Consider the following 22,089-nt stretch of genomic DNA (forward strand, 5'->3'; position numbering starts at 1 on the left):
TATGAAGTGCAATTTATGGACCGTGAATGCCTCATCACTTCCGGCCCTGCAGCTCGTTATAGGCAACTTCCCCCGACAAAACCTTTTCTCCATTAATTTCAATCTTCTGAAGAAAATAACTGTAGTAACGTCTTGACAGAGTTTTACTGCTTTATGGCTCAGTCAGCACCATTATACTTGTATATTATATATAATGTACATGTATATATAACACCAACCCCTGTTATACTGTGGTTCTGTTATTTGACTCATGTGCATCTGATAAGGATTCTTCCTGAATGTCTGTGAAGACATTCCCCCACTACCTGCATCCAAACAAGTGACAATAAATAAAGAATGGATGGATGGACCACATTCTGTGCAATCAAAAGGCAAAACATTTTATTAGATAAACAGTGAGTTTTTAAAAGAAACTTTGGATCATGATGTCTGATGGCATATATACCAGGTCTTGGTTTTTACATTTCTTGAAAAAATCTTTGGTCACTTCCACAGACTGCTAAGTGTAAGTCTACGTAAGAGATCGAACAGGCCTGACTGGTCTGTGTTCTCCAGTTTGTCATCTGGGATGCGAGAAAGTTCAGTAACGATGTTTCCTTGCCTCAGAAACAACTTAAATTCATTGAGCTTCTCCCTCCTAAAGCCTCTCTCCATCTGATGCTGCCGTTGGTCCCTGATGAAGTCAAGTCAAACAAACAAAGGGGTATGACTTGACCATAACTTAACTGGCGGATAACTGATGACAAGCTACACATCCAGTTCAATCACAAGCTTATTAACACAATTTTAAAACTATAAATCATCCACTTGCATCCTATCACATTAAGATTTGCAGCATGAAGTCAGAGTAAACTGATGTTACTTACTTTCTGCATCACTGCAGGCAGCTTATTCACAGTGTTTGTCTAGGAGGAAGAAAATGATAAATTACAGGATGCTTTTATAAGTATTTTATAAATATTTAGAATACAAAAGGATCACATCCGACGTTTCTTTTTTAGATTTGGGAAGTATTTTCCTAATTCATCTCTATGGGTTTGAAGTTGAGATTTGCCAGGCTGAAACATTTTAAAGGACTGGATTAGAGCAGAACAGTTTCAGATCATTTGACTGCACAGGGCCTGCAACACTGTGTTTGAATGCAAACAAATGTTTGAGCAGGCTGCTGGGAAGATTCATACTAGTCCAATACTACAATCACTTTCAAAGTGCCAAGCATGAAAGCTGCTTTTCAAATTAATAATTAAAATAGTAAAAATCCCTGCTGCAGGTTGTAAGAATTAAACTTGCAGGTTTTCTGTTATCTTTACAGTCTGTGTTAAATCATTTATGCATCATAAAACCTTAAGAATAAAACTAATGAAAAAATATTTTGATGTGGTTCTGTTGGCTTCATCAGGTGATGGCCTCCAGCTCACACTGGAACGGTTCGCAGCCGAGTGTGAAGCAGCGGGAATGAGGATCAGCACCTCCAAATCTGAGGCCATGGTTCTCAGCCGGAAAAGGGTGGAGTGCCCACTCCGGGTCGGGGATGAGTTCCTGCCCCAAGTGGAGGAGTTCAAGTATCTCGGGGTCTTGTTCACGAGTGATGGGAGCCGGAGATCGACAGACGGATTGGTGCTGCGGCCGCTGCACCGGTCCGTCGTGGTGAAGAGGGAGCTGAGCGTAAAAGCAAAGCTCTCAATTTACTGGTCGATCTACGTCCCTACCCTCACCTATGGCTACGAGCTGTGGGTAGTGACTGAAAGAACAAGATCGCGGATACGAGCGGCGGAAATGAGCTTCGCCCAAAGGGTGGCTGGCCTCTCCCTTAGCGATAGGGTGAGAAATTCAGTCATCCGGGAGGGGTTCAAAGAAGAGCCGCTGCTCCTCCACATCGAAATCAGCCAGCTGAGGTGGTTCGGGCATCTGACAAGGATGCCTCCTGGGTGAGGTGTTCCGGGCGTGTCCCACCGGGAGGAGGCCCCGGGGCAGACCCAGGACACGCTGGAGAGATTATATCTCATGGCTGGCCTGGGAACGTCTTGGTGTTCCCCCAGATAAGCTAGAGAAGGTGGCTGGGGAGAGGGAGGTCTGGGGCTCTCTGCTTAGGCTGCTGCACCTGCGACCCGGCCCCGGATAAAGGGAGGGAGGGAGGGATGGAAATATTTGTCTCAAGGTTGTCTGCACAAATATTTTTTACAACAAATATTCACATTGCATGCTGATACTGCATGTCAATATATGAATCAGACTCTGTATCAACAGATATTCACTATCAAAGGACTCGAATCCAGATTAGAGCCACAAAAACTTTATCCGAATATTTCCTGGCTTTAAGTGTTGTGACGGTTAACAATTATTGTTTCACCGAGTACACAGTAAGTGTGGATGAAGCAGAACGAGTATTACTGGGTATAAAGAGTGGAAAGTTTTGTTTAATTATTACCCTCTGTAGCCTTTGATGCCCCAAACCAGTGTTTTTTTGGCTCAACTGAGTTCACCTGCCCCCCGTCATGGTTCTTGAATCTGTTCTTCCTCAGTCTCTGTTAAGTCATCATCTCATCTCATTCAAAGTCCTTCACCCTCCCACTGTTTGTTTTTTTCTTCTAGGATATTGGTATTCGTTTATTTTCCCCAGTTTCCATTCTTGATTAAAAGTTCAGTTCAGTTTTAAACTTGTCTTACAGTCTTAGTTGTGTTTGCAGTGAGGTCCTGAGTAATTTTAGCGCAGAAATGTGAAAATCATTTACTGAGAAGAGAGCAGAGTTAATATTTGTGAACTTACCAACAGTAGTGACACCGGTTACTCCCCTCGAGGATCTTGGACCTGTACAGAAAATATTAAAATGACTTCACACTTATTATAAATCACTGGCACTAAATAATCTAACCGTTTTGTTCTCAAAATGTCTGAAATGTAATCTTTTTTCAAATTTGTCCTGAACTTTCTCTCCCTTATGCACTCACAACATTTCTACCTTTGAATCACTTATTGCCTGAAAGTCTACATTTATCACTTCAGATGGGTCTCTAACATGAACCGTTTATAAGTGGAACTGCACAACATGCATTCTTCTAGATGCAAAAGATTAATAACAAGAACACAACACTGAATACTTTTCTACTTGATAGATTAGCGAAAGCTGTTTGGATCTCACCTTCCCCATAACCAGACTTTGGATGATCGTCTGAAATAAAATACAAAGCAAATAACAATCTAAACAGTAAATGTTATTTTACAGTCACCATAAAGATTTTATACAAAAAGCTACGTGCTATCTGAAGTATTCTATTTAATAGTTAAATGTGACATATTCCAATCTCTTTGAAATAATAATTGACAAGTGAGCAAAATTTAAATGGCTCCAGCCAAATAAAAAGGACCCTGAAAGCTTTGGTGAGTGGGTTGGGATGAATTTAAAAAAAAAAAAAAAAAAACTTATCAAAGCTATGATCTCCATCTTTAAGTAAAAATATATTAAAAACATATTCTTTGAGAATATCATGTTTTCTGACAATAGTATATTAAAAATAACAGTATCTAACCCTTTGAGTGTGCATTAGGATATACAAATTTGATTTGTTTCATTTCAATTACTGACCTTTTTGGAGTTTACAGGTCCAGACAGGTTCATACACCGGTTCATATTTTTTGGACAAAGCATACTGAAGTTTTAGATTGAAGCATCCTTTGGGATTTTCAATGTACACTTCATAGAAGTTGGAGTCCTGGCCATTATATCTGAGGGTTATTTTCTAGTTAAAAATATAACAGAGAAGGGAGAGGAGTTAGTCCAGTTCCATCAGAAGCAAAATAATAAAAATAAAAGACTGCAAAGAGTCAACTGAATATGCAGCTGCTCTGTGACTTAACCTGGAAATCTATCAGCAAGTCTGATGACAAAGCTTCTGGTGAAAGTCACCAATTTTTCAGTGCTTCTGGTCCACACAGTGGATTCTCAGGCCAGTATTTCAATTATGTCCACACGTTCTTTATTGAGGAACAGAGACGTTTAACAAGGTAAATAAAAAGCTAAACCATCTTTGGGTGACAGCCGATGGTTTCCAGATTGCATTCCAGCAAATGCAAAACCTGCTCTAAGTAACCGATTGAAAGAACTATTAGTGGACTACAAATGGAAACCAGAAATCTTCCTGACTCTTGCTCACAGGACAGTGTATTCAAATGCATTTATCTATTCATAGAGTAGTGAAGAAATGTGACAATATCTTACTGCAGAGTCCTCTGTGATTCCCACCCATACTGGTCACACTATTTACAACCCGTCGTAAAAATGCTCTGATCCTAAAGCACCACAGTTGCTGACAGAGTGTAAAAAGCGTACCTTTGGTTGAATTTCTGCCGAGTCGGTGTCGGCTGTGAGGGAGAAACCATGATGCATTTTGAGGTACTCATCTGGGCGTGGCTTGGTAATTTTTTCATATCCATAACACAATTCTTGCTTGTCCACTTTCTGTGAGGAAAAAAAAAAAAAATTCAACTCAGTATTATCCAATCACAACACCAGGTGCCTCAAGGTGCTTTCTGTTGTGAGGTAAAGACCCTACAAATATACGTCAAGTCCAAAAGTCCTTCAGGATTGCCTCAGCATTTCCATCTGTTGTCTTTAAATACAGTTTAAAAACAATGTATGGAGTTTACTCTAAATTAGTGTAAATACATTTGAAGAAAAAGTGCTGTTGCCGAGAATAAAGATATTATTCAAAGCAGACTTAAAATAATATTTATAACACTCTACTTTTGTATCCTGTTTGTTTCCAGAACTCTAGGATTATATTTCATATATAATTTATATTCAGCTTTTCATTAACAATTTTATAATGTTATTATCTGCTGTGGCTATAAATCAGTGAGATTATATTTTACTTAAGTCGGTAAAATGTAACATTATCTGACAGACAGATCTCATGACTCGTACATGAAGATTAACCGTTTTCTGTTGTCACTGCAACTGCATTCACATACATCATTAATCCATGGGTTACCAAAACAAGTGTTTACAGCCAGCTTATAAAAAGAAAACTGAAATATTTTCCACAAATGTTTACATTCTATCTTAAAGTAAAATGACTTCCTTCTCTTAATATTCACTTTTATCCCTTAATTTTTTTTTAAATTATCTTAAAATAACTTTTCTTATGAAATACTACTCTCCAAATTTGAACATCTATCTTCTAATGAAACAGACCATATAAGTAAGATTGCCACCTTTCAAAGTTTGTGAAGTCCCTGAAACACAATCGCAATTTCCCTAGAGTAGACCAGAGGAGTCTTCCCTTTCTAGTAATTAGAAAGAATGCATATTCCGCATTGGCTCCACTTTTCAGCCCTGCAAGTTAAAGCCATCATTCAACTACAGCATATGTCTAATACTCTATTGGGGTCAGTCTGAGTCTGTGTTATTTTTCCTGTGACAAATACAGATTCAGTTACCCGTTGTAGAGCAGGATCATTTGGAATCACAAAGACGTGGAGTTTGAGGAATGGGGTGTTGGGTTTGTAGTATAGCAACACGTTACAGCTGATTTTAACAGGGGGGCCCATCTTCATCACGACTGCTTTCGGAAAGTAAGTTAACTCGTTTAACTTGACGTGTGATGCTGTGACCTCACGCACTTCTTCTACAAAATCTCCGCAGTCATCTAGATGCAGGACTGCAAACTTGTCGGGGATGTCATCTGCACAAAAATACACAGAAAACACAAAGAGAAAGAAGAAAGTTTGGATCAGAAATGCAAAAGTTTTTTAATATATTAGTAACTTCTTCATGTCCTTTTACCTATACAAACCCAGTGTGGCAGGTGCATTTCACTTAACTGCCCAGCAGTGACTGCAACATCAATTACAGGACCTGCAGGCATGTACTGTCTGCTTTCCACTCTCTCCATGTGTCCTCCCCAAGAGCAGAAGTGGTACTGAAAGCTGATCTTTTCCTTACAAACCCAGCGCAAGCCAGAGACACTGCATTCAAAGTCTCCCGCTTCAGACTGAAGGCTAAAGTGAAAAAATAAAAAGGAACACAGCGTCATTTTTAACACTTCATTTTATGTCAAATGCAGAATTAAGATTTTGCAAAACTGGGTCTTCTTCTGGCAAAGAAATCTGAATCACTGTTGATTTCCCGTAATTCACCTGTAAGTTGGAGCCTTGTCTGCATCTGTAGTGTTCACCCCAGGCTCAAGTTTAGTCCAGTTGCTGGAATGCTGCTGCAGAAGACAATCAATTAAATAAGTGCAGATTTTACATTGTGTAACACCACATATATGAACAAATACATATTTAAAAAATTAATGAAAGAAACGTGAGTGAATGTATGAAAGTACCATCATAGTTGCACAACCCTCGATCTCAGAGCTTCTGGAAGCTTCTTGTCTTGAAACACAGAGAATTTAAGTGGACAAACTACAAAGTACAGTGCAAATGAAGCAATTTAGGTCAGGATGCTTCAGGAGAGTTAATAAAACACACTCAAACATCAGTCTCTATTTTATTCCTTAGCTGTTCTCTCCTATCAAGTAAGCCAAGTGATAAAACTTAAATCTGGGTCTCCTGAAGTGTCATTTCCACACAGAGGAAACCTGTTTGCATCAAGAAATTCCATGATTTTTGCACACTGACTAATCAGCCTCTCATTTCTCTAATTTGCACCTCATCTTTTGTTATACTGAACAATGTCTCAATTGCTGAAATAGATCTGGAAAAGAGAGGAGCCTTTGACAGAGCACCATAATCACGAACGCAGAGGTCTAGCCTGAGTATTTAAAAGAAAGGTATAAAAGTAGAATAGGTGGAATATACAAACCACTGCAGGAGGAAGAATCTACAGACAAAATGTTTGGATTCATACTATGCTTCAGTTATTTAAGCTGTTTAACTTCATGATCAAACTGTCTTACGTCCACTGTGTGAGATTAAAGGAGGGGGGGGGGGGGGGGTAGAGTTTTTCACATGTTGTGAATTTAATTAAAGGTTATTCAAACTATTAAAAAGGCTATGGACAGAGTTACACTGTAATGAAATCACGATAAGCAATCATGAGGCGACAGCAGACACCCTGCATCCCCTACCGAACGATTTTTAAATTGTTTAGATTAATTTCAAACCACCTCATATTTCAGCAGCCTGCTACTAAATAACTTTTAAGAATATTAAAATGTTAAAACGCCTTTAAATGTCATTTTTAGAACAAAAACCTGCTGCAGAAAGACTGAATGATAGCTCGTATACAGACAAACTATAGCGTTACATTCAGTTGACGCTAAACGCGGAAATAAAGCTCACTCGCTTTCTCTCCCGTTGTTTTACGACTTGCTTATTTAAATTAGAAGCTCTGAAACGGGGAAAAGGTTAGGAAACAGCACTGGCTCTTTCAATAACACGCTCAAACCAGTGAAGTCTAAAAGTTAGTTATAGCCTAGGCTTTAAAATAGCGTCCCCACACGAACCGTTTCTCCAGCCTCTTCACTCCTAACATGAACGCTCACTTCCCTGCGCACAGTCACAATGCAGTTTGTGTAACAACGGTGCATTTGTCTTATATGCTAATACTTCAACTTACATGGAAAAAAGTTTATGTGTTTTTAACATTCACACCAATTACAAGACAAAAAATACCTTTTCCTGTATCCTACACAAGCCCCGCCTCCCGACCGAGTTCCACCAATAGAATCTCCGGGTTCTTTTCCTGGTTTGTGACAAGCTGTAGCAACATCCGGTTGTTTAAATGCCATATATCCGTCCAATGATTATCTTCACAAGAAATTCAATATAGATACGACCGCATGCACTTTCTGCAGTACTGATGTTGAAACTACAGAGCATATTTTTTAGTTCCAGATGTTTTTGGGATGATTTTCAGTACTGGTTAACCTCTAAAAATTTTGACTGCCCTTCTCTAACCTTTCAAGTAATTAGATTTGGCCTACAAACAGAAAATAAAAAAATAGACTTTGGGATTAACAACTTATTTATAGTTGCAAAATTTTTCATTCACAAATGTCGCTTCTTGAAAACGTGTTTTGCTGGCTTTAAAAATGAAGTCCTGCTGTGGAAGGCTTCATTGGATAAGTGTAACTTAGCTCACACCTTACTTGAATTTTTGATGCAGCTTTTCAATTGATGTAGCTAGATTGTATGTGCGTACTTTTGTTTTTACTTTTATATGATAGGTCACCTTACTGTACTTGTATGCTGTTTTATGGTATCTCTCACCTATACTGTTCTTTAAATGTTCTTTGTTCGACGACTGCTTTGTTCTTAACTACTTATACCTGTATATAACTTTTTGTTGATATGTAAAATAAGTGCTGTAATTGTTATTTTGTTTGACCAAAAAAAGTATATAATGGAGGAGACAGCGATTTTGATCAATCCTGCACCACACAAAAAATAATTTAACCCCACAGAAATTAAAGAGTACCTGCAGAATCACAAAGTAGAAAAAAATGTGTGCTTTCAGGCTTTTATTCTTAATAGAATCGGAGTTTTGTGTTCCTCACAGAAATAGTTCACTATTTCTCATTTAAAATATATGTTTTCATCAAATTTGGATCATTTGTATTCATTTATTTAGACTGTATTTATTTATTTGCGACGAATTCTGTGTGAAGAAGCAATCTTTCACGGCGTATTAAATGTAATTTTAGTCAAATCTGTGTGCTTTTCTCACGGTTGCGGAAGGATCTGCTTATAAATCAAAGTTGAGCTTAAAGTCTTTAAAGATTTCGTTATTTTTAAAGCAAATGTTACCGCGTTTTCCAAACACCGTCATAATAAATAAACGAAGTCTAGTAGACCTGCGTTTGTCCCTCTAAACACATGGCAGCGTGCAGACAAATGTTGCTTAAGTGGGAGTGTGTGCTTCAGCTCTTCTCTCTGATCGCAGGGAGGCTCAATCTTCGCTTTATTACTTGTTAAACCTGATACCTCACTTAACAAATGTGCTCGGAGGGGAAGTGACTTTCTGGTTCCCACGCGAAACACACGTGAGAGGTTGTCACACGGGTCCAAAACAAGCTGTTATTTTGTTGTGATCATGTAACCAAACATGGCGACGTGAGGAGTCGCGCGTAAAACCATATCAAAGTTTCTTTTGAAAACCATTATACAAGAAATCAAACATCGCATTTTAATAATTCAGACTAAAATGTGAAATAAAATGAAATCCCGTGTAGATTATCTAAAACAGAACAAAAGCTCAAGCTGCTTGTGGCTGGATGTGGAGCATATGCGCACTTTCACACTTTCATTGCTGATTTAGTGTGGGATCCCCTTACCGAACTCTTTTCCGTCAAAATGGAGCGGTGAAAACGGTATTTAACACTTTATGTATTTACACACTTTTATTCATTTACACACAAATAAACACAAACGTGTCTATAGACCAGGAACTTCTTATGAAAAGTCAACTGTTTACTCTTACTGTGAAAAATACTCAGAATAAAGTTTTTGCATAGGAAGATCAGCACAGACTGGCTTTTTTTTCCATTAGGGGTTTCTAAAACCTCCGTCAGAGATGGCCATGACAGAGATGGCTATCACATCGGTAGTTAACTTCTGGGTCAAGCTTTGTGCTCGCGCACATGAAAGGGGGCATTTAATCCGTCATGTGATTCTTTTTCTGCAGAAATAATCCTTATGAATGGCAGCTACCAGGACAGGCTGCAGAAAATCATAAATGTTGGGTTTTACCTCAAAGAACAGTAAAAAAAAATGTGTTTTTACACCTCCGATTTATTACTTTATCGCTCGGTTTTGTCACAGATCTTTGTCAAATTTGTCTCACAGGAGCTGATGACGCCTCTCATCTGCACGTGTCTTTCAAACTTGTAACGGGAGCCGCACGCGCCAGAATATTAATAAAGGGTTTAATTAAATTAATCGAATAAAGGGTTACGGTCTCCTTACTTTACAGGGATAAATATGAAAGAATTCGAGTATCAACGCGACAATTGGTTTACGGCCACAGAGGTGACGTCAAAGTTACTGTTCTAGGGTAGTCACGAGGTACGACGTAAACGTTAAGCAGTGGTAACATTCTAGCTACATTAGCAACAGCATTTAGTGGTTTGTTTGTGTTTGTTTTTTCAAATTAAAGCTGTTTGGATCTCGGGTACAAAACAGAAATGTGGGTGTCTTGTTAAAATTCCACTGAATATGTGTTGTCATATACATATATAGCTTACATCAGCACCATGGACAGAGCAACAGAGTTCATCAGGACCTTTGACTGAGAGGTGAGGAAGACCGTGATGTGATCCATGCACACTTCTCACTTTCCAATCTTTCTAAAGCACTCGTACTTCCAAAGGGAATTCCAAATGAAGCCCAACTGTGAGAAGTAAAACAAATTTAATGGAAAATATGCATATGCATGTATTCAGCAGTGTGGACAAGATGGGCAGTACTGACACACTTCAGTTTTCGTAATGCTGTTTTTAGCCTTTACAAGTAAATTACTCCTCTGTGGGAATACATTTATCTTGGCATTAAGATCTAAAACTGAATGGCAATCTTTCAAATTTCTGTGGAGAAATTTTGGCTCAATCTTCTTTGTTGAACTATTTTAAATCAGCAACATTTGAGGGTTTTTTTTTTTAATTTTCTTAATAGCATGAACGGCCTGTTTTAGACAAGTAAACAAATCTCGATAAAACGTTGCATAAACATCATCTGGGGTACCATGTACCAACATCTGGATTATTAAATTGTAAAGATCCTACAGTTACACAGAGAAAACAACTACAATCAGATAAACTCCTATGAGCAAGTACTGGGCAAAAGGTGGAAGGAAAATTCCTCTTTAACAGAGAAAAACCTCAAACAGAACCAAATTCAGGGAGAGACAGACATCTTCTATGAGGGTGAGCGGAGTGAGAGAGGACAAAAGTGGGAAGTCTGTGGAAGAGAGAATTTAATAATAACTGATTAAAAGCAAAGCAGTATGTAAACACACATCCATGCAGAGGGGTTGTCTTTAACACAGAAAAGCCCATTAATAGATTAAATTTTCCATCGCATTTTTAAGTCAATATTATCATTTCAGAATAAACTTTGTCAAAACTAAATTCACAAGCAAGAGGAGGATTCTCACTCTTGGTCTCAGACATTCGGGGCTCCACTGCATGTCAGAAAAGATGTTATACCTTTTCCTTTCAGCACACTGATCTGACAAGTTCAGCTGATCTTTCATCAGAAAGAGTTTTTCTTCAATAAAAACCTCCAGGAAGCATCAGATCAGTATATAAAATCAGCTTAACATCATGGAAGCAATAAAGCAGAGGGAATGAGAATGAAAGGCACAGGACAAGAGAGGACATGCTTTATCTGTAAACTATTTTGGCCAACAAGGCAGCTTAACACAACACTGCTTTTCACATGAAGCGAAAGGCTTTCCCAGAAGGTCAACCTTCATTCATTACTGAATCATTAAATACTACACAAATCAGAATCAGAATACTTTATTAATCCATAAGGGAATGATGTGGGTTACTGTTGCTCCAAGACAGTAACAGTAACAGACTAAACAATTTCAACAATACAATATGTTACAGATTTTACACATTTAAGAAATAGCACTAATATATACAGCTCACTCAATAATAAATATCAAGAATTAGCAGAGGTGATTATAAATAAATATCAAGAAACACTGACTTGTTGCGCTGACTTTGACATACATCACTTAAAAGTACACACAAACCATTACTTTTTAAATTTGACATTTGTATTTACAATTCAAGTTTATTTATAAGGCAATAAATGGTAAAAAAAAAAAAAAAAAAAAGGTAAATGGCCTGTATTTGTATAGCGCTTTATTAGTCCCTAAGGACCCCAAAGCGCTTAACACATCCAGTCATCCACCCATAAATCACAACAGTCATCCCAAATCTCTGTGTACTGTAAGGGAAGGACCCTGCAGTATTTGAGAGATAACCCCAAAAAGGATTTAACAATCCCCTATGAGCAAGCACTTTGGCGACGGTGGGAAGGAAAAACTCCCTTTTAATAGGAAGAAACCTCCGACAGAACCAGGCTCAGGGAGGGGCAGCCATCTGTCGCAGCTGTTTGGGTTGATGTACGTTTTGAACTGTTGTGTGTATTGCCTGATCAAGATGGTACGAGTCTAATGAATATTGTTATACTCCAGTCAAGATTTTATAGCTAATTTAAAACAGCTTTAACCAAATCAAGATTTTGTTGTGCCTCTTTAAAGACACGCTCAATACTTACCTCATCTTGCTATTTTAAGGAATCAGTCTGTCTGACAGATTCCTGTCCTGTCAGTCTCACTGATGCTTTCTTCTCTAAGATTTGACTGAGATTCATGAATTTCAGTTCAAATCGAGAAAAATGTCATCTTCTGAATCACTATGAAATTGCTCACAGGATTCATCACATGGTGTATCCACATGTGTAGAACAAGTATTGTTGAGTGAATTAATTCTGCCAGTCAAAAACATGAACTCTTCATATGAGTACTGCTGAGTTTCACTCAGGCACTCCGAGCCTAAAGTTTTCTTATGGACCCAGCTCAAAGCTTGTGAAACTTTTTTCTTGAGTCTAAACAGATAGTTTCCCCAAAATCTAAAGAAAATGAGACAAATTACAGTGAAGCAACAGGTGATAACTATAAGTGGTCCTCCTATTGGCCCTATCTCAACGGCGACTTTGGTAGAATAATCAAAATCTTCTCTAGTCAAAGGGAATAAAATTCGAAGTATTCCTCTGATTTTCGAAAGGCCATCTACCGCCATGTTGAGAAAAGTTGTCACGGTTGCTGAACCTCTGTGAAATTGCTCACAGGATTCATCACATGGTGTATCCACATGTGTAGAACAAGTATTGTTCAGTAAATTATCTCTGCTGATGACAGACGTGTGCTGTTCAGCTGTGTTCTGCTGATTTTCACTCAGGCACTCCAAGCCTGTTGTGTAATTCAGTGACCTTTGATCTGTGAGCCTGTTGGCTACAGAATCTGTCTCAGTATTAGGTGGACAAGACTCTGCCTGTGGTTGTGCCAGAGCAGATCTCACGAGCTGTCGAGCCTTTTTAAAAGCCCAAGGAATCACATGATGAGTCAAAAGCAAGAGAGGCATGCTTGCTATAAAGCTAGTTCAATGGAGATTACAGAAACTGTCTAGTACGATCCTACGTTTAGTTTTACAATCCTGCAAAACAGAGGTTTGTCCGACGTATTGTCAAGGTGCTGCGTGTAAGGGGGATAACTTCTATTTAAGGGAAACAGATCAAATCAACTGACAGATAAAGAAAAAGATCAAAGGAACAGCCATGACGTCAAGGTGATGTCACAGTTGAGTTTTAGCTTCTGTGTTACGGTAACATTCCTGCTACCATGGCAACAGTCTTCATTTTTTATTGTCTTTACATTGAAGCTGCTTGTTTCTCAGTTAGTGCTTCAGTTGATGCACAAAAATATGGGTGTTGTCTTTAAAAATCACTGTATCATATATAGAAAATCACATATATTAATGTACAGATTTTATCATGCGGCGTAGTCATAAAGGATTATCACATGTTAATATTTCGCTACAGCAATATTATACGCCAAATGTTTAAAGCTTCTATCAGCATGATGGACACAGTCCATCAGGACTTTTGACTCAGAGTGGACGTTTTGTCACCAAAACTAGAGGAATTTATTATTTGACGAAGTTGGTGTTTTAAAGGTCCGAGTCTCGTGCATGAGACGTGCATAAAATTAACTTTTTACGCGCAACTTGGCACATTACTGGGATTCCAGGACTCCAGTTTCAGCCAGTAGTTTCTAAACATAACAGGGAGCAACATTGCCTGCTTACTATAAAAAGATCAACATGTTTTACAATCTGCAATAAACACCCCCAATCTTTATTTTGGTTTTGAATTTTTGAGAGAATGATATCACATTAACAACACGTGAAGCAAGTATATTAATCCCATGACCACTGAGCTTATTTCCCACTATGTGAAAGAATGGTTGTTTAGTTTTTTGACAGTTCAATGTAAGTAAAAAGGAAATATCATCAAATAAATATGAAATATAATTATAAAAACAACAAACACGTCAAAGAGTTACTCGATTTGCATTTAACTCAGGATCACAATAACCAAAGGCAGCTTAAATAGTGCAGTCAGTAGACCACAGGTTAGCTAAACTGCAGGCTAACACTGCCTTTGTGAGCTAAAGTAAGTAACAGATGAGACCAGTAAATAAAATCAAGTTAGCAAACTTCAGCACAATAAGACACAACTTTGTGTTTTTTATGAGCATCAAATAATATAATGTCATTTTGGGGATCAGTCAGGGGCCATAAATTACAACAGACAGGACTAATTACACATTTCAGATTTTTGTTTTGTTTGTTTGGTGACAGGATAAATACTGATCACAACACAACTTATAGGTTTGTTTCCACTTTCACCACTGCTGGTCACTGATATGGGATATGATAGGTATGTGTAATCAATGCATTTGAGTCATTCTATACTCCAGGATCATCTTTACCGGTTACGAGGGGATTTCACCAAGAATCTAAAGATGAATACAGACTGAAAGGCGCCGCTGTGGGAGCCCATCATTAATCCACCGGCGCGTGCAGCTGCTGCGATAAATGAGAGCTGCACGCGCCTGTGAAAGGTGTTATCAGCTCGTGTGAGGGTTATTTACATGTGTGACCAACATCCGCCCAAACAGTGTGAGATCAGACAAATGACTGTAAACTTCCAGGTGATCATTATGGAAGGAGAAATGAGATGTGTCCTCAGGCGACAGGTTCTCGGTTCAGCGCTGCTAGGAAGAAAATGTTTATGGAGCCCCGCAAAACGCGAAATACAAAAACTCATTCAAGGAGAAAAGCTTTCAGTAGTTGTCTGACTTTTTTCTTTTTATTCACAACTCTTCACATTTTAATAATCATTCCCTCGGTACAGAATATTGGCAGCCGTTTTCCTCAGCCTTGAAAGCCTTAAAAAAAACGTGGTCAGAAGTCTGTGTATCAATCCAGCTGTGAATGCATAATTTTTAGGAGCCCTGCTCATGGGAAACTGATTTCCACCTCTTCTTCCAGCTACTCTTAATTACGACGTATCGATTTTAACAGGTAATAAAGTGTGACATTCTTCCGCCCGATTCCCACGAGAAAGTTAGGTGAGGTGATCACATGCAACAGAAGAGCTGAGCTTGAGCTTACGCATTTTCTGATCTTATATAACTTGCAAGGAATTCAATTTTAATTCAAGTTTTCAGTCTGGATTTTTGAGAAATTATATTAGATTGTTAGAATAGAATAGAATAGAATAGAATAGAATAGAATAGAATAGAACTTTATTGTCATTGCACATGTCACAGGTACAAGGCAACAAAATGCAGTTTGCATCCACCCAGAAGTGCTTTAGCCATGATATAGATATATTACAATATATATTAGCAATAATATAGATATGTGAGTATATTACAGAAATGGGTCTATTATGGTATGTTATAACGTATGTTATGAATATGCTATAACTATAAGTATGTACATGCTGTGGTGAGTACAAGCGATGTACAGGCTATGAACAGGATATAAATATAAAAAACTATACAGAAATACAAAGTATTCTTGACAGAAATCTATGATCCAAGTAAAATAAATCTTTTTACGCGTAACTGTTCAAATTGTTGAGTCACACGAACAAAACAAAAGAAAATTAAAAAAAAACAAAAACAAAAAATTACTTTCGGCTCGCGTGAGAACCTCCAGCATGTGCTGTGCGTGGGAACCCGAGAGCCACCTCTCCTCCAAGGACACAATGAAGCATCAATTTTAACAGGTAATAAAACAACGACTGAGCCTTCTGCTCCACATTCCCACGACTACAAAACGTTTCCCACTATGACACGTATCCAACTTCTGTCTGCATGACATTTTTTTTATTATAATAATAATTATAATAATTAATACTTTTCTATTAAGATCAGTCACCTGACCAACTCAGAAATGCACAACAACCCATCCATCGATTTTCATCCACATAATTCATACTAATTTTTTTTCGAGTTGTATGCTGTGTGCGAAGTTCTGCACTCTTTATTTTAGTTTTTTTTTTTTTAACATTCAGTCCCCGTAACTTCTTAAATACACGAGATAAAAATTCATCAAGTGTACTTTATCAAACAAGTACACTGAAAAAAGAGCATGTTGGATTTACTTAATTCAATAGTGGACCTTAGTTGCACACAGTTGTTTTGCTTTGGCAGAAACTTAATCAACACAACTTATTCTGTTTTAAAACTGAAATCAAACCAGTTTAGTTCCTATTCCCGAGTCAGACAATATGAATCTTTTAAATCCTTGTAAATTGAGCACACCTAAGGGCTTGGATCACATAAGGTCTCAGGCCACCAGAAGTTGAAGATACTGCACTAAACTCCAAGGTCACAGTAATTGTATGTTGTAATAAGGCAAGCCCGCCTGATTGAGTGAAGCTTGAGAGCTTCAAAGTCTCTAATGACATTGTAAAGAGCCGCTTCCCTCGTGTTTTCCTACAAAAAAGGCAAAGAAATCTGTCTCATTGAGCTCATTGGACAGTAATATCTAAGAAACCCTAAATAGATATTTAGTGTGTTAGTACAAAGATTCTTTTGGCGAATGAGCAAATACACTTCATGTGTAGACAGTCTACTACTATGTTGGTTTGTTTTTGGTTATCTCACTGAAAAAAGACTAAAAGAACAAGCTTAGTCAGACAAATTTCTCACCAGAAAACTGTGGCAAATAAAGGATAAGCTTCCTCTGTGCCTGAAACTCAAAGGGTTACATGAGGTGTTAAGACGCGTTTTGCTTCCTGGGACATGACACCAGACACGCGTAGAAAACAAATGGCCTCTAAGCAGCTGAGGGTGGTGCTGGTGATGGGATAGACGCTAATCACTAGAGAAATAAACGCGGACGAGAGCCATAAGCAGTGTCAGATGTTCGGCTCCATCCTGTCATATACACTGATAAGCTATCGTGACAGATTGTTCAAATAAGGAATAAAGACAAAGATGCGATGCTCCTCTAGTTGGGAAAAGAATGTGAACTAATTCAGTGGTATTAGCTCAAAGAGGTCCAGTCTAACATCAGTGTAATTACAGGTTAATAATAGGAGAAATTATTGTAGAGAAAAATGTAAACTAAACAACAACAAAAGAATATAAATGATGAATATGAGGGGAAAAATACATGATACGTGATTTCTTAAGTCTTCCTAGTTATATAAACATTTTATCTGATATCTGTACCTGAGCTGAGGTGAGGTGACGCAAACATTTCCCCGTTGTGGGATCAGTAAAGTCTTATCTTATCTTATTTTTCAGTGAATACAGAAGGCTCTCTGTGAGGTCTTTGAAGTGAGAGATGCTGCAGAGCTTCATGCTCAGATTTCACACCTGGAGGATGTAACTCTGCAGGAGGTCGAGCTTCACACCTCTGATCCGGACTAAAGGGAGCTGTCAGAGCAACCGCAGACTAGAGTCTTCCGGATTTCTTTTAATCTTAAAATAACCACACCACGTGTTGTTGTAGTTTTTTTTTTTTGTCTTTTTATTTTAAAGAGTACAGCTCACCATAGGGAGAATCCAGAATAAATTATTGTGCAAAAAAGACAAGATTTAACGTCAGATTGAATACAAGTGATGTTGTAGCCTACACAGAGATACAGATGTCGCTCTTGCCAGCAGAGAGGTGAATATGAGGAGCTGCGTGGGTCTCCCAGCCTCAAACACTGGGCTTCCACACCTGGAAATGTGATGTATGGACACTCAGTCACAGCAGTTCATAAAAGAGAATAGAAGCTCTTGAGTTTCGTGAAACTCACCTCTTCACTCGCTCTTCAGCGCAGCAATCCCAGCCGGACTGCTGGGCTGATCCAGCTCACCTGTGTCCCGCGGTAGAGTCCCTGTGTAAGCAGATTAAATGGATGCCCCACTGACAGAGCTTATTGAAAAGTATTTAAAACAGTGAGTTAACCCTATCACACATACAGCGCAGGTAGAAAACATACATTTAGCTACATTATTTACAGGATCTGAGGTTCTGCGTCTTTATAAGACTACAACACCTATCCTTTTCAGTTACAAAAAATAGATACCAACAATCATTGTTAAATATTTTTGAGTGTTTATGTTAAATAGTTTATAGTCATTGATAGCTCTGAAGTCCCTGCCTGGTGATCAGGGCCAAGGTCTCCACAAAGTGTGGCTGGAGGGGGAGCTCTGGGCTGAGCTCTGTTTGGTCGCTCCTCTCTCTGCTCTGATCTCGGACTCTCTTTGTTTCTGAGGCTGTTTGGGGACTCTGGGAAACCTTTGTTGGAGTGGGAGTGGGTAAGGTCGGATCAAACGTTTCTCCCCTGAGGCACGTGCTTGAGCTTGTTTGAGTTTGAGCTTGGACTTCTGCCTCAGCATCCGCAGAATAAACTTTGCGTGCGGCAAAAAGTTTCTGCTTTGGAGACCTTCGGGCTGTGAGTGTGAACGGGCCAAACGAGCGGCAAAAGCTGCATGCAGCGCCGATCCGAGCTCCGACCCTTTCCCCTCGGGGCCCAGAAACCCCGAAGCTGTCTGCAGGCAAGTGGAGAAACCGTCCTGGAAGGAGCGTTTCTGGTCCCCACGTCCACCTGTAGTCTTGTCTCCTTTGGCATTGTTCTGGAGGAAGAGGACTGTGTGCTCCAGTATCTCAGCTTTCTCCACTCGGTGTTGAGTGGACCCCTGCATGAGAGCAGCAAGTTAACTGATCTTTACATTACATTAAAAAAAAGAAAACATTAATAAATAAACAGTACTGAAATTCATGAACCATATTCAAAGAGAACTAAAATATGATCTTACTTCTTGTGGCTCCTGCAGAAACATGGTCCTCAGACACTCCAAACTGCGGTTCATTCTGTCCCTTCGACGTTTCTCCACCTGAGATTTTATTAACTATCGCAAAAGGAAAAGAAAAGTCTAAAAGTGTTTTTTTTTTTTTTGTTTTAATTTCTGTGTTACAAGTGATGCAAAGTTGATCAGACGTTACCCGAGAAACAAACGAAATATAATCGCAGCTGCGTCTAAATTCCAATTTGATTGAAACAAACGACTAAATCCTCATTAGAATCTTTGTCAAAGTGGCTGCATTTGCCCATGTGAATAAAAAAAATCAAAGTTGTTTTTTTCTTTTTTTACCTTTTTATTGTTTGTTGCTTCCTCGGCTTCCTGTAGCAGCTTCATGGTTGCAGATGCTCTAACACCTTCTTTCTCAGGCTGACACCGATCAGGTAATGAGGCTCTTGTTCGACTTCTTTTTACTGACTCCCTGTAGCTAAAAGACTCCTCCTCCTCCAAACCCCTCCTCCTGGTATCTCAACCTCGTCGTTCCTTAAAACCCAACCAAGATTTAATTAATTTAAATCTCCTATCACAGTCTCATATTCACCAAACACGGAGATCTTCCCCATTGCGCAGAAATTTTACGTGTATGCATAAAAACTCACACGTAAAAATAACCAATAAAAAATAATTTAAATAAAAAGAATGACATTTGTAACTCATTTTTGTACACACTATAGGTGACAAACATTGAATGAAATGCTTCACAACAGCTCCTTTACCCCGAGTGACAAAACCAGATTTTGAGTGTTGGAAACATATGCATTTCCTATAACGCTACCACGGGAGTTTCTGGTCATGTGTCTGCGCTTTAATCCCATTATATTTCAGTAAGATTTGGGGTCTTATATTCTATGAAGTCTCGTGTATTGTCAACACAGAATCTGATTTATTTAAAGGAACTTGACTTCTCCTTGCCGTCTCTGTACCCGTTGAGCTGGTTACGCAGTGAATGAAATTCTAAATAAGGTAAAAAGGTAAGGTAAAATTTTATTTATATAGCACCTTTCAAGACAAAAATCACAAAGTGCTTCACAGAAAAGCTAAAACATAAAAACAGAAATCAACCAAAAGCAAGTTAGGACAATAGTCCTGTTAATCCTGAGATTGTCTAAACTGGACTAAATGTTTCTTATTTTATGATTAAAACAGTTCACGAGAAGGCATTGACGTGTGTAAAACGAATAATATGATATTCGCTATTCGCAGTAGATTGGGGGTTGATTGTTGTTAAACTGCATTTTATCCCACGTTTACTTAAACGCTAAATCGTGCGCCATCGTTGCTTCCCATTAAAAGTTGGGGGAAATATTAAATTGTTTTGGTAGAGATTTCGGAAAACCATTTGCATGTGCTTTAATATATTATCTTATTCAAACTTGTTCCTTAGAGCGAATACCGACACCTCCTTATTCACACTTCACACTTTTGCATTTGTTAGTCACCCCCGCAGGGGGAGCGTGCAAGAAGCCTAAATTTTTGCATTGACACCTCCGTGTCACAATGGACCACGCGTGCCATTTGGGCCCCTGTCTCGTGCTGACGCGCCGTTTAACCCCGCAGTTGTTCGACCTTTACTTGTGCAAATCCTTTGATCTTGGAAAGTGACCGTGGGAAAGCAGGGAACACACCCCACGTGACACCCTTTTAATTTAACGTGTGAGGCAGTGGTTCCCAGGCTGGAGAACATGGAGCCCCAGAGGTCCCACATATGGATTCATTATCATTCTTTAATTATATTAGACCACAATTTACATGCGAAATTTTAATTATGATTCCGGATTGAACTCCACACCCCACGTGATGGCACACAGTCTCAGATTCGTTTTTTGATTACTTAGACAGTTCAAAGGAAGAGTATTTTTTTTTTTTTTTTTTTTACTGTAAAAAATATATATAATTTAATGTTTCCTGTTTCATTTTTAAGCAAAGTATAAAAACACTCAAAATTGAAGCTGGGTTTACTCAGCACATTTGGATACAAAAATGGCTCTTAATCAGTGACTGCAATGTTAATGCTTCAGTTCATCTAACCTCTGTGTACTGCTGATATGTAATTCTGACTTTGTTGTACAAAGGACTGAGCAAAGATGGGAAGCAACTAAGTGTAATTCAAGGTCAACACCCACTTCATTATCAGGCTGTTGCTTACATGATGGTGAGAACTTCCTACATGTGAATAGACAAAGACTGTATCCGCACAAAGGGTATAAAGGAGCTGTTATAATTTTACCTTTTGGTCTGTCCATGTGGTATTGATTCCTTTGCAAAAGTTTTATTATTTTTCTTTCAATAAATTCAAAATGAGAAAGCTTTATATACAGTAAAACATATTTTAAAAGCACTTCAAACTTGGACAATAAGCAAAGATATTACCCTGGATGAGGCAGTGAGCACATGGCCTGTAGGGCTCAGTAAAAAGGACCCTCTCTATATAACTATCCAATGGCATTCTTGATAGTAACATGACACTTCTATTCACATCATTACGCTGAAGTGGAAAGGTTATAACAACTATATGTTTAAGTCATGTTCTATCTTGAGACTCAAAGTCCAACTTTGAGTATAGCATATATTTATGCAGTACAGCATATAGCTTACAAATTAAATTTTAGCTGCAGATTCAATTATTTTCCACTCCACTGATTAAGTTGTGTTTTAATGGCGGGAGACATGCTGGGGAACATATTACATGTGTTCCCTGATCTTGCTGTCTGTATATTGTGGTGGTAATATTTTGTAACTTGTTGATATCAACTATGCAACCATTTCTTTTTTGAAAAGTATCCAGCAGAGTTGTTTTCATTTATGTTTGACCAAAGCAAAACAACAACAACAGCAACAAAAAACAAGTATTCCCCGAGGACTTGGGAATTAAGCAGTGTTGTCAGTGACTTTGCTGAGCACAAGGCCTTAAAATGAACAGGTGAGTGGTTTGTTTTTAGTAAAGGACTGAAACATTTTTACTCATGTATATGTTGAAAATATGGACTCGTACTGTAATATGTGTGTGTGAAGTATCTAGAAGCTGGTCCACTGGAAATAACTGATGATGATCATCATGAGTAGGCTATGCTTGTTTGGTAAGATGCCTCCTTGGTAAGATGTCAGTGTATAGTATAAGTTTAAGTAAAAGCTTCCGTTCCCCCAGATTCTGGCTGCAGTTGCTGTCCATGGTGCTGATCAGAAGCTATTGATG

At 38.5% G+C, this 22,089-nt stretch overlaps 2 protein-coding genes across 5 annotated transcripts; both read right to left on the minus strand.

Annotated features, from left to right (window-relative positions):
- Positions 1–424: 424 nt before the first annotated feature.
- Positions 425–7,652, minus strand: LOC146623474 (NACHT, LRR and PYD domains-containing protein 1 homolog). 3 transcript variants are annotated; one of them, XM_085365919.1, is made up of 11 exons: positions 7,619–7,652; positions 6,328–6,376; positions 6,137–6,210; positions 5,784–5,998; positions 5,438–5,682; positions 4,329–4,457; positions 3,585–3,738; positions 3,141–3,170; positions 2,768–2,809; positions 867–905; positions 425–673 (listed from the first exon to the last, which is right to left on the minus strand). In XM_085365919.1, the coding sequence occupies exons 2-10, from the start codon at positions 6,331–6,333 to the stop codon at positions 889–891; spliced, it is 912 nt and encodes a 303-aa protein (XP_085222045.1). In that variant the 5' UTR covers positions 6,334–6,376; positions 7,619–7,652; the 3' UTR covers positions 425–673; positions 867–888. The 3 variants fall into 3 exon arrangements, with proteins under 3 accessions (XP_085222045.1, XP_085222043.1, XP_085222044.1); XM_085365917.1 differs by lacking the exon at positions 7,619–7,652 and adding an exon at positions 7,563–7,567; XM_085365918.1 differs by lacking the exon at positions 7,619–7,652 and having other exon boundaries at positions 6,137–6,207; positions 6,328–6,373.
- Positions 7,653–18,200: 10,548 nt separating this feature from the next.
- On the minus strand, positions 18,201–19,232 carry LOC146623475 (transcription factor HES-7-like). Of its 2 annotated transcripts, none has more exons than XM_085365921.1 (3): positions 19,188–19,232; positions 18,852–18,944; positions 18,201–18,731 (listed from the first exon to the last, which is right to left on the minus strand). In XM_085365921.1, exons 1-3 carry the CDS (start codon positions 19,230–19,232, stop codon positions 18,201–18,203), a joined length of 669 nt encoding a protein of 222 aa, XP_085222047.1. The 2 variants fall into 2 exon arrangements, with proteins under 2 accessions (XP_085222047.1, XP_085222046.1); XM_085365920.1 differs by having other exon boundaries at positions 18,201–18,733; positions 18,848–18,944.
- Positions 19,233–22,089: the final 2,857 nt, after the last annotated feature.

The sequence above is a fragment of the Diplotaxodon limnothrissa genome, linkage group LG11, assembly GCF_057381915.1.
Source record: "Diplotaxodon limnothrissa isolate DT_005_m linkage group LG11, D_limnothrissa_male_GT1.1, whole genome shotgun sequence".
NCBI classification, from domain to species: domain Eukaryota; kingdom Metazoa; phylum Chordata; class Actinopteri; order Cichliformes; family Cichlidae; genus Diplotaxodon; species Diplotaxodon limnothrissa.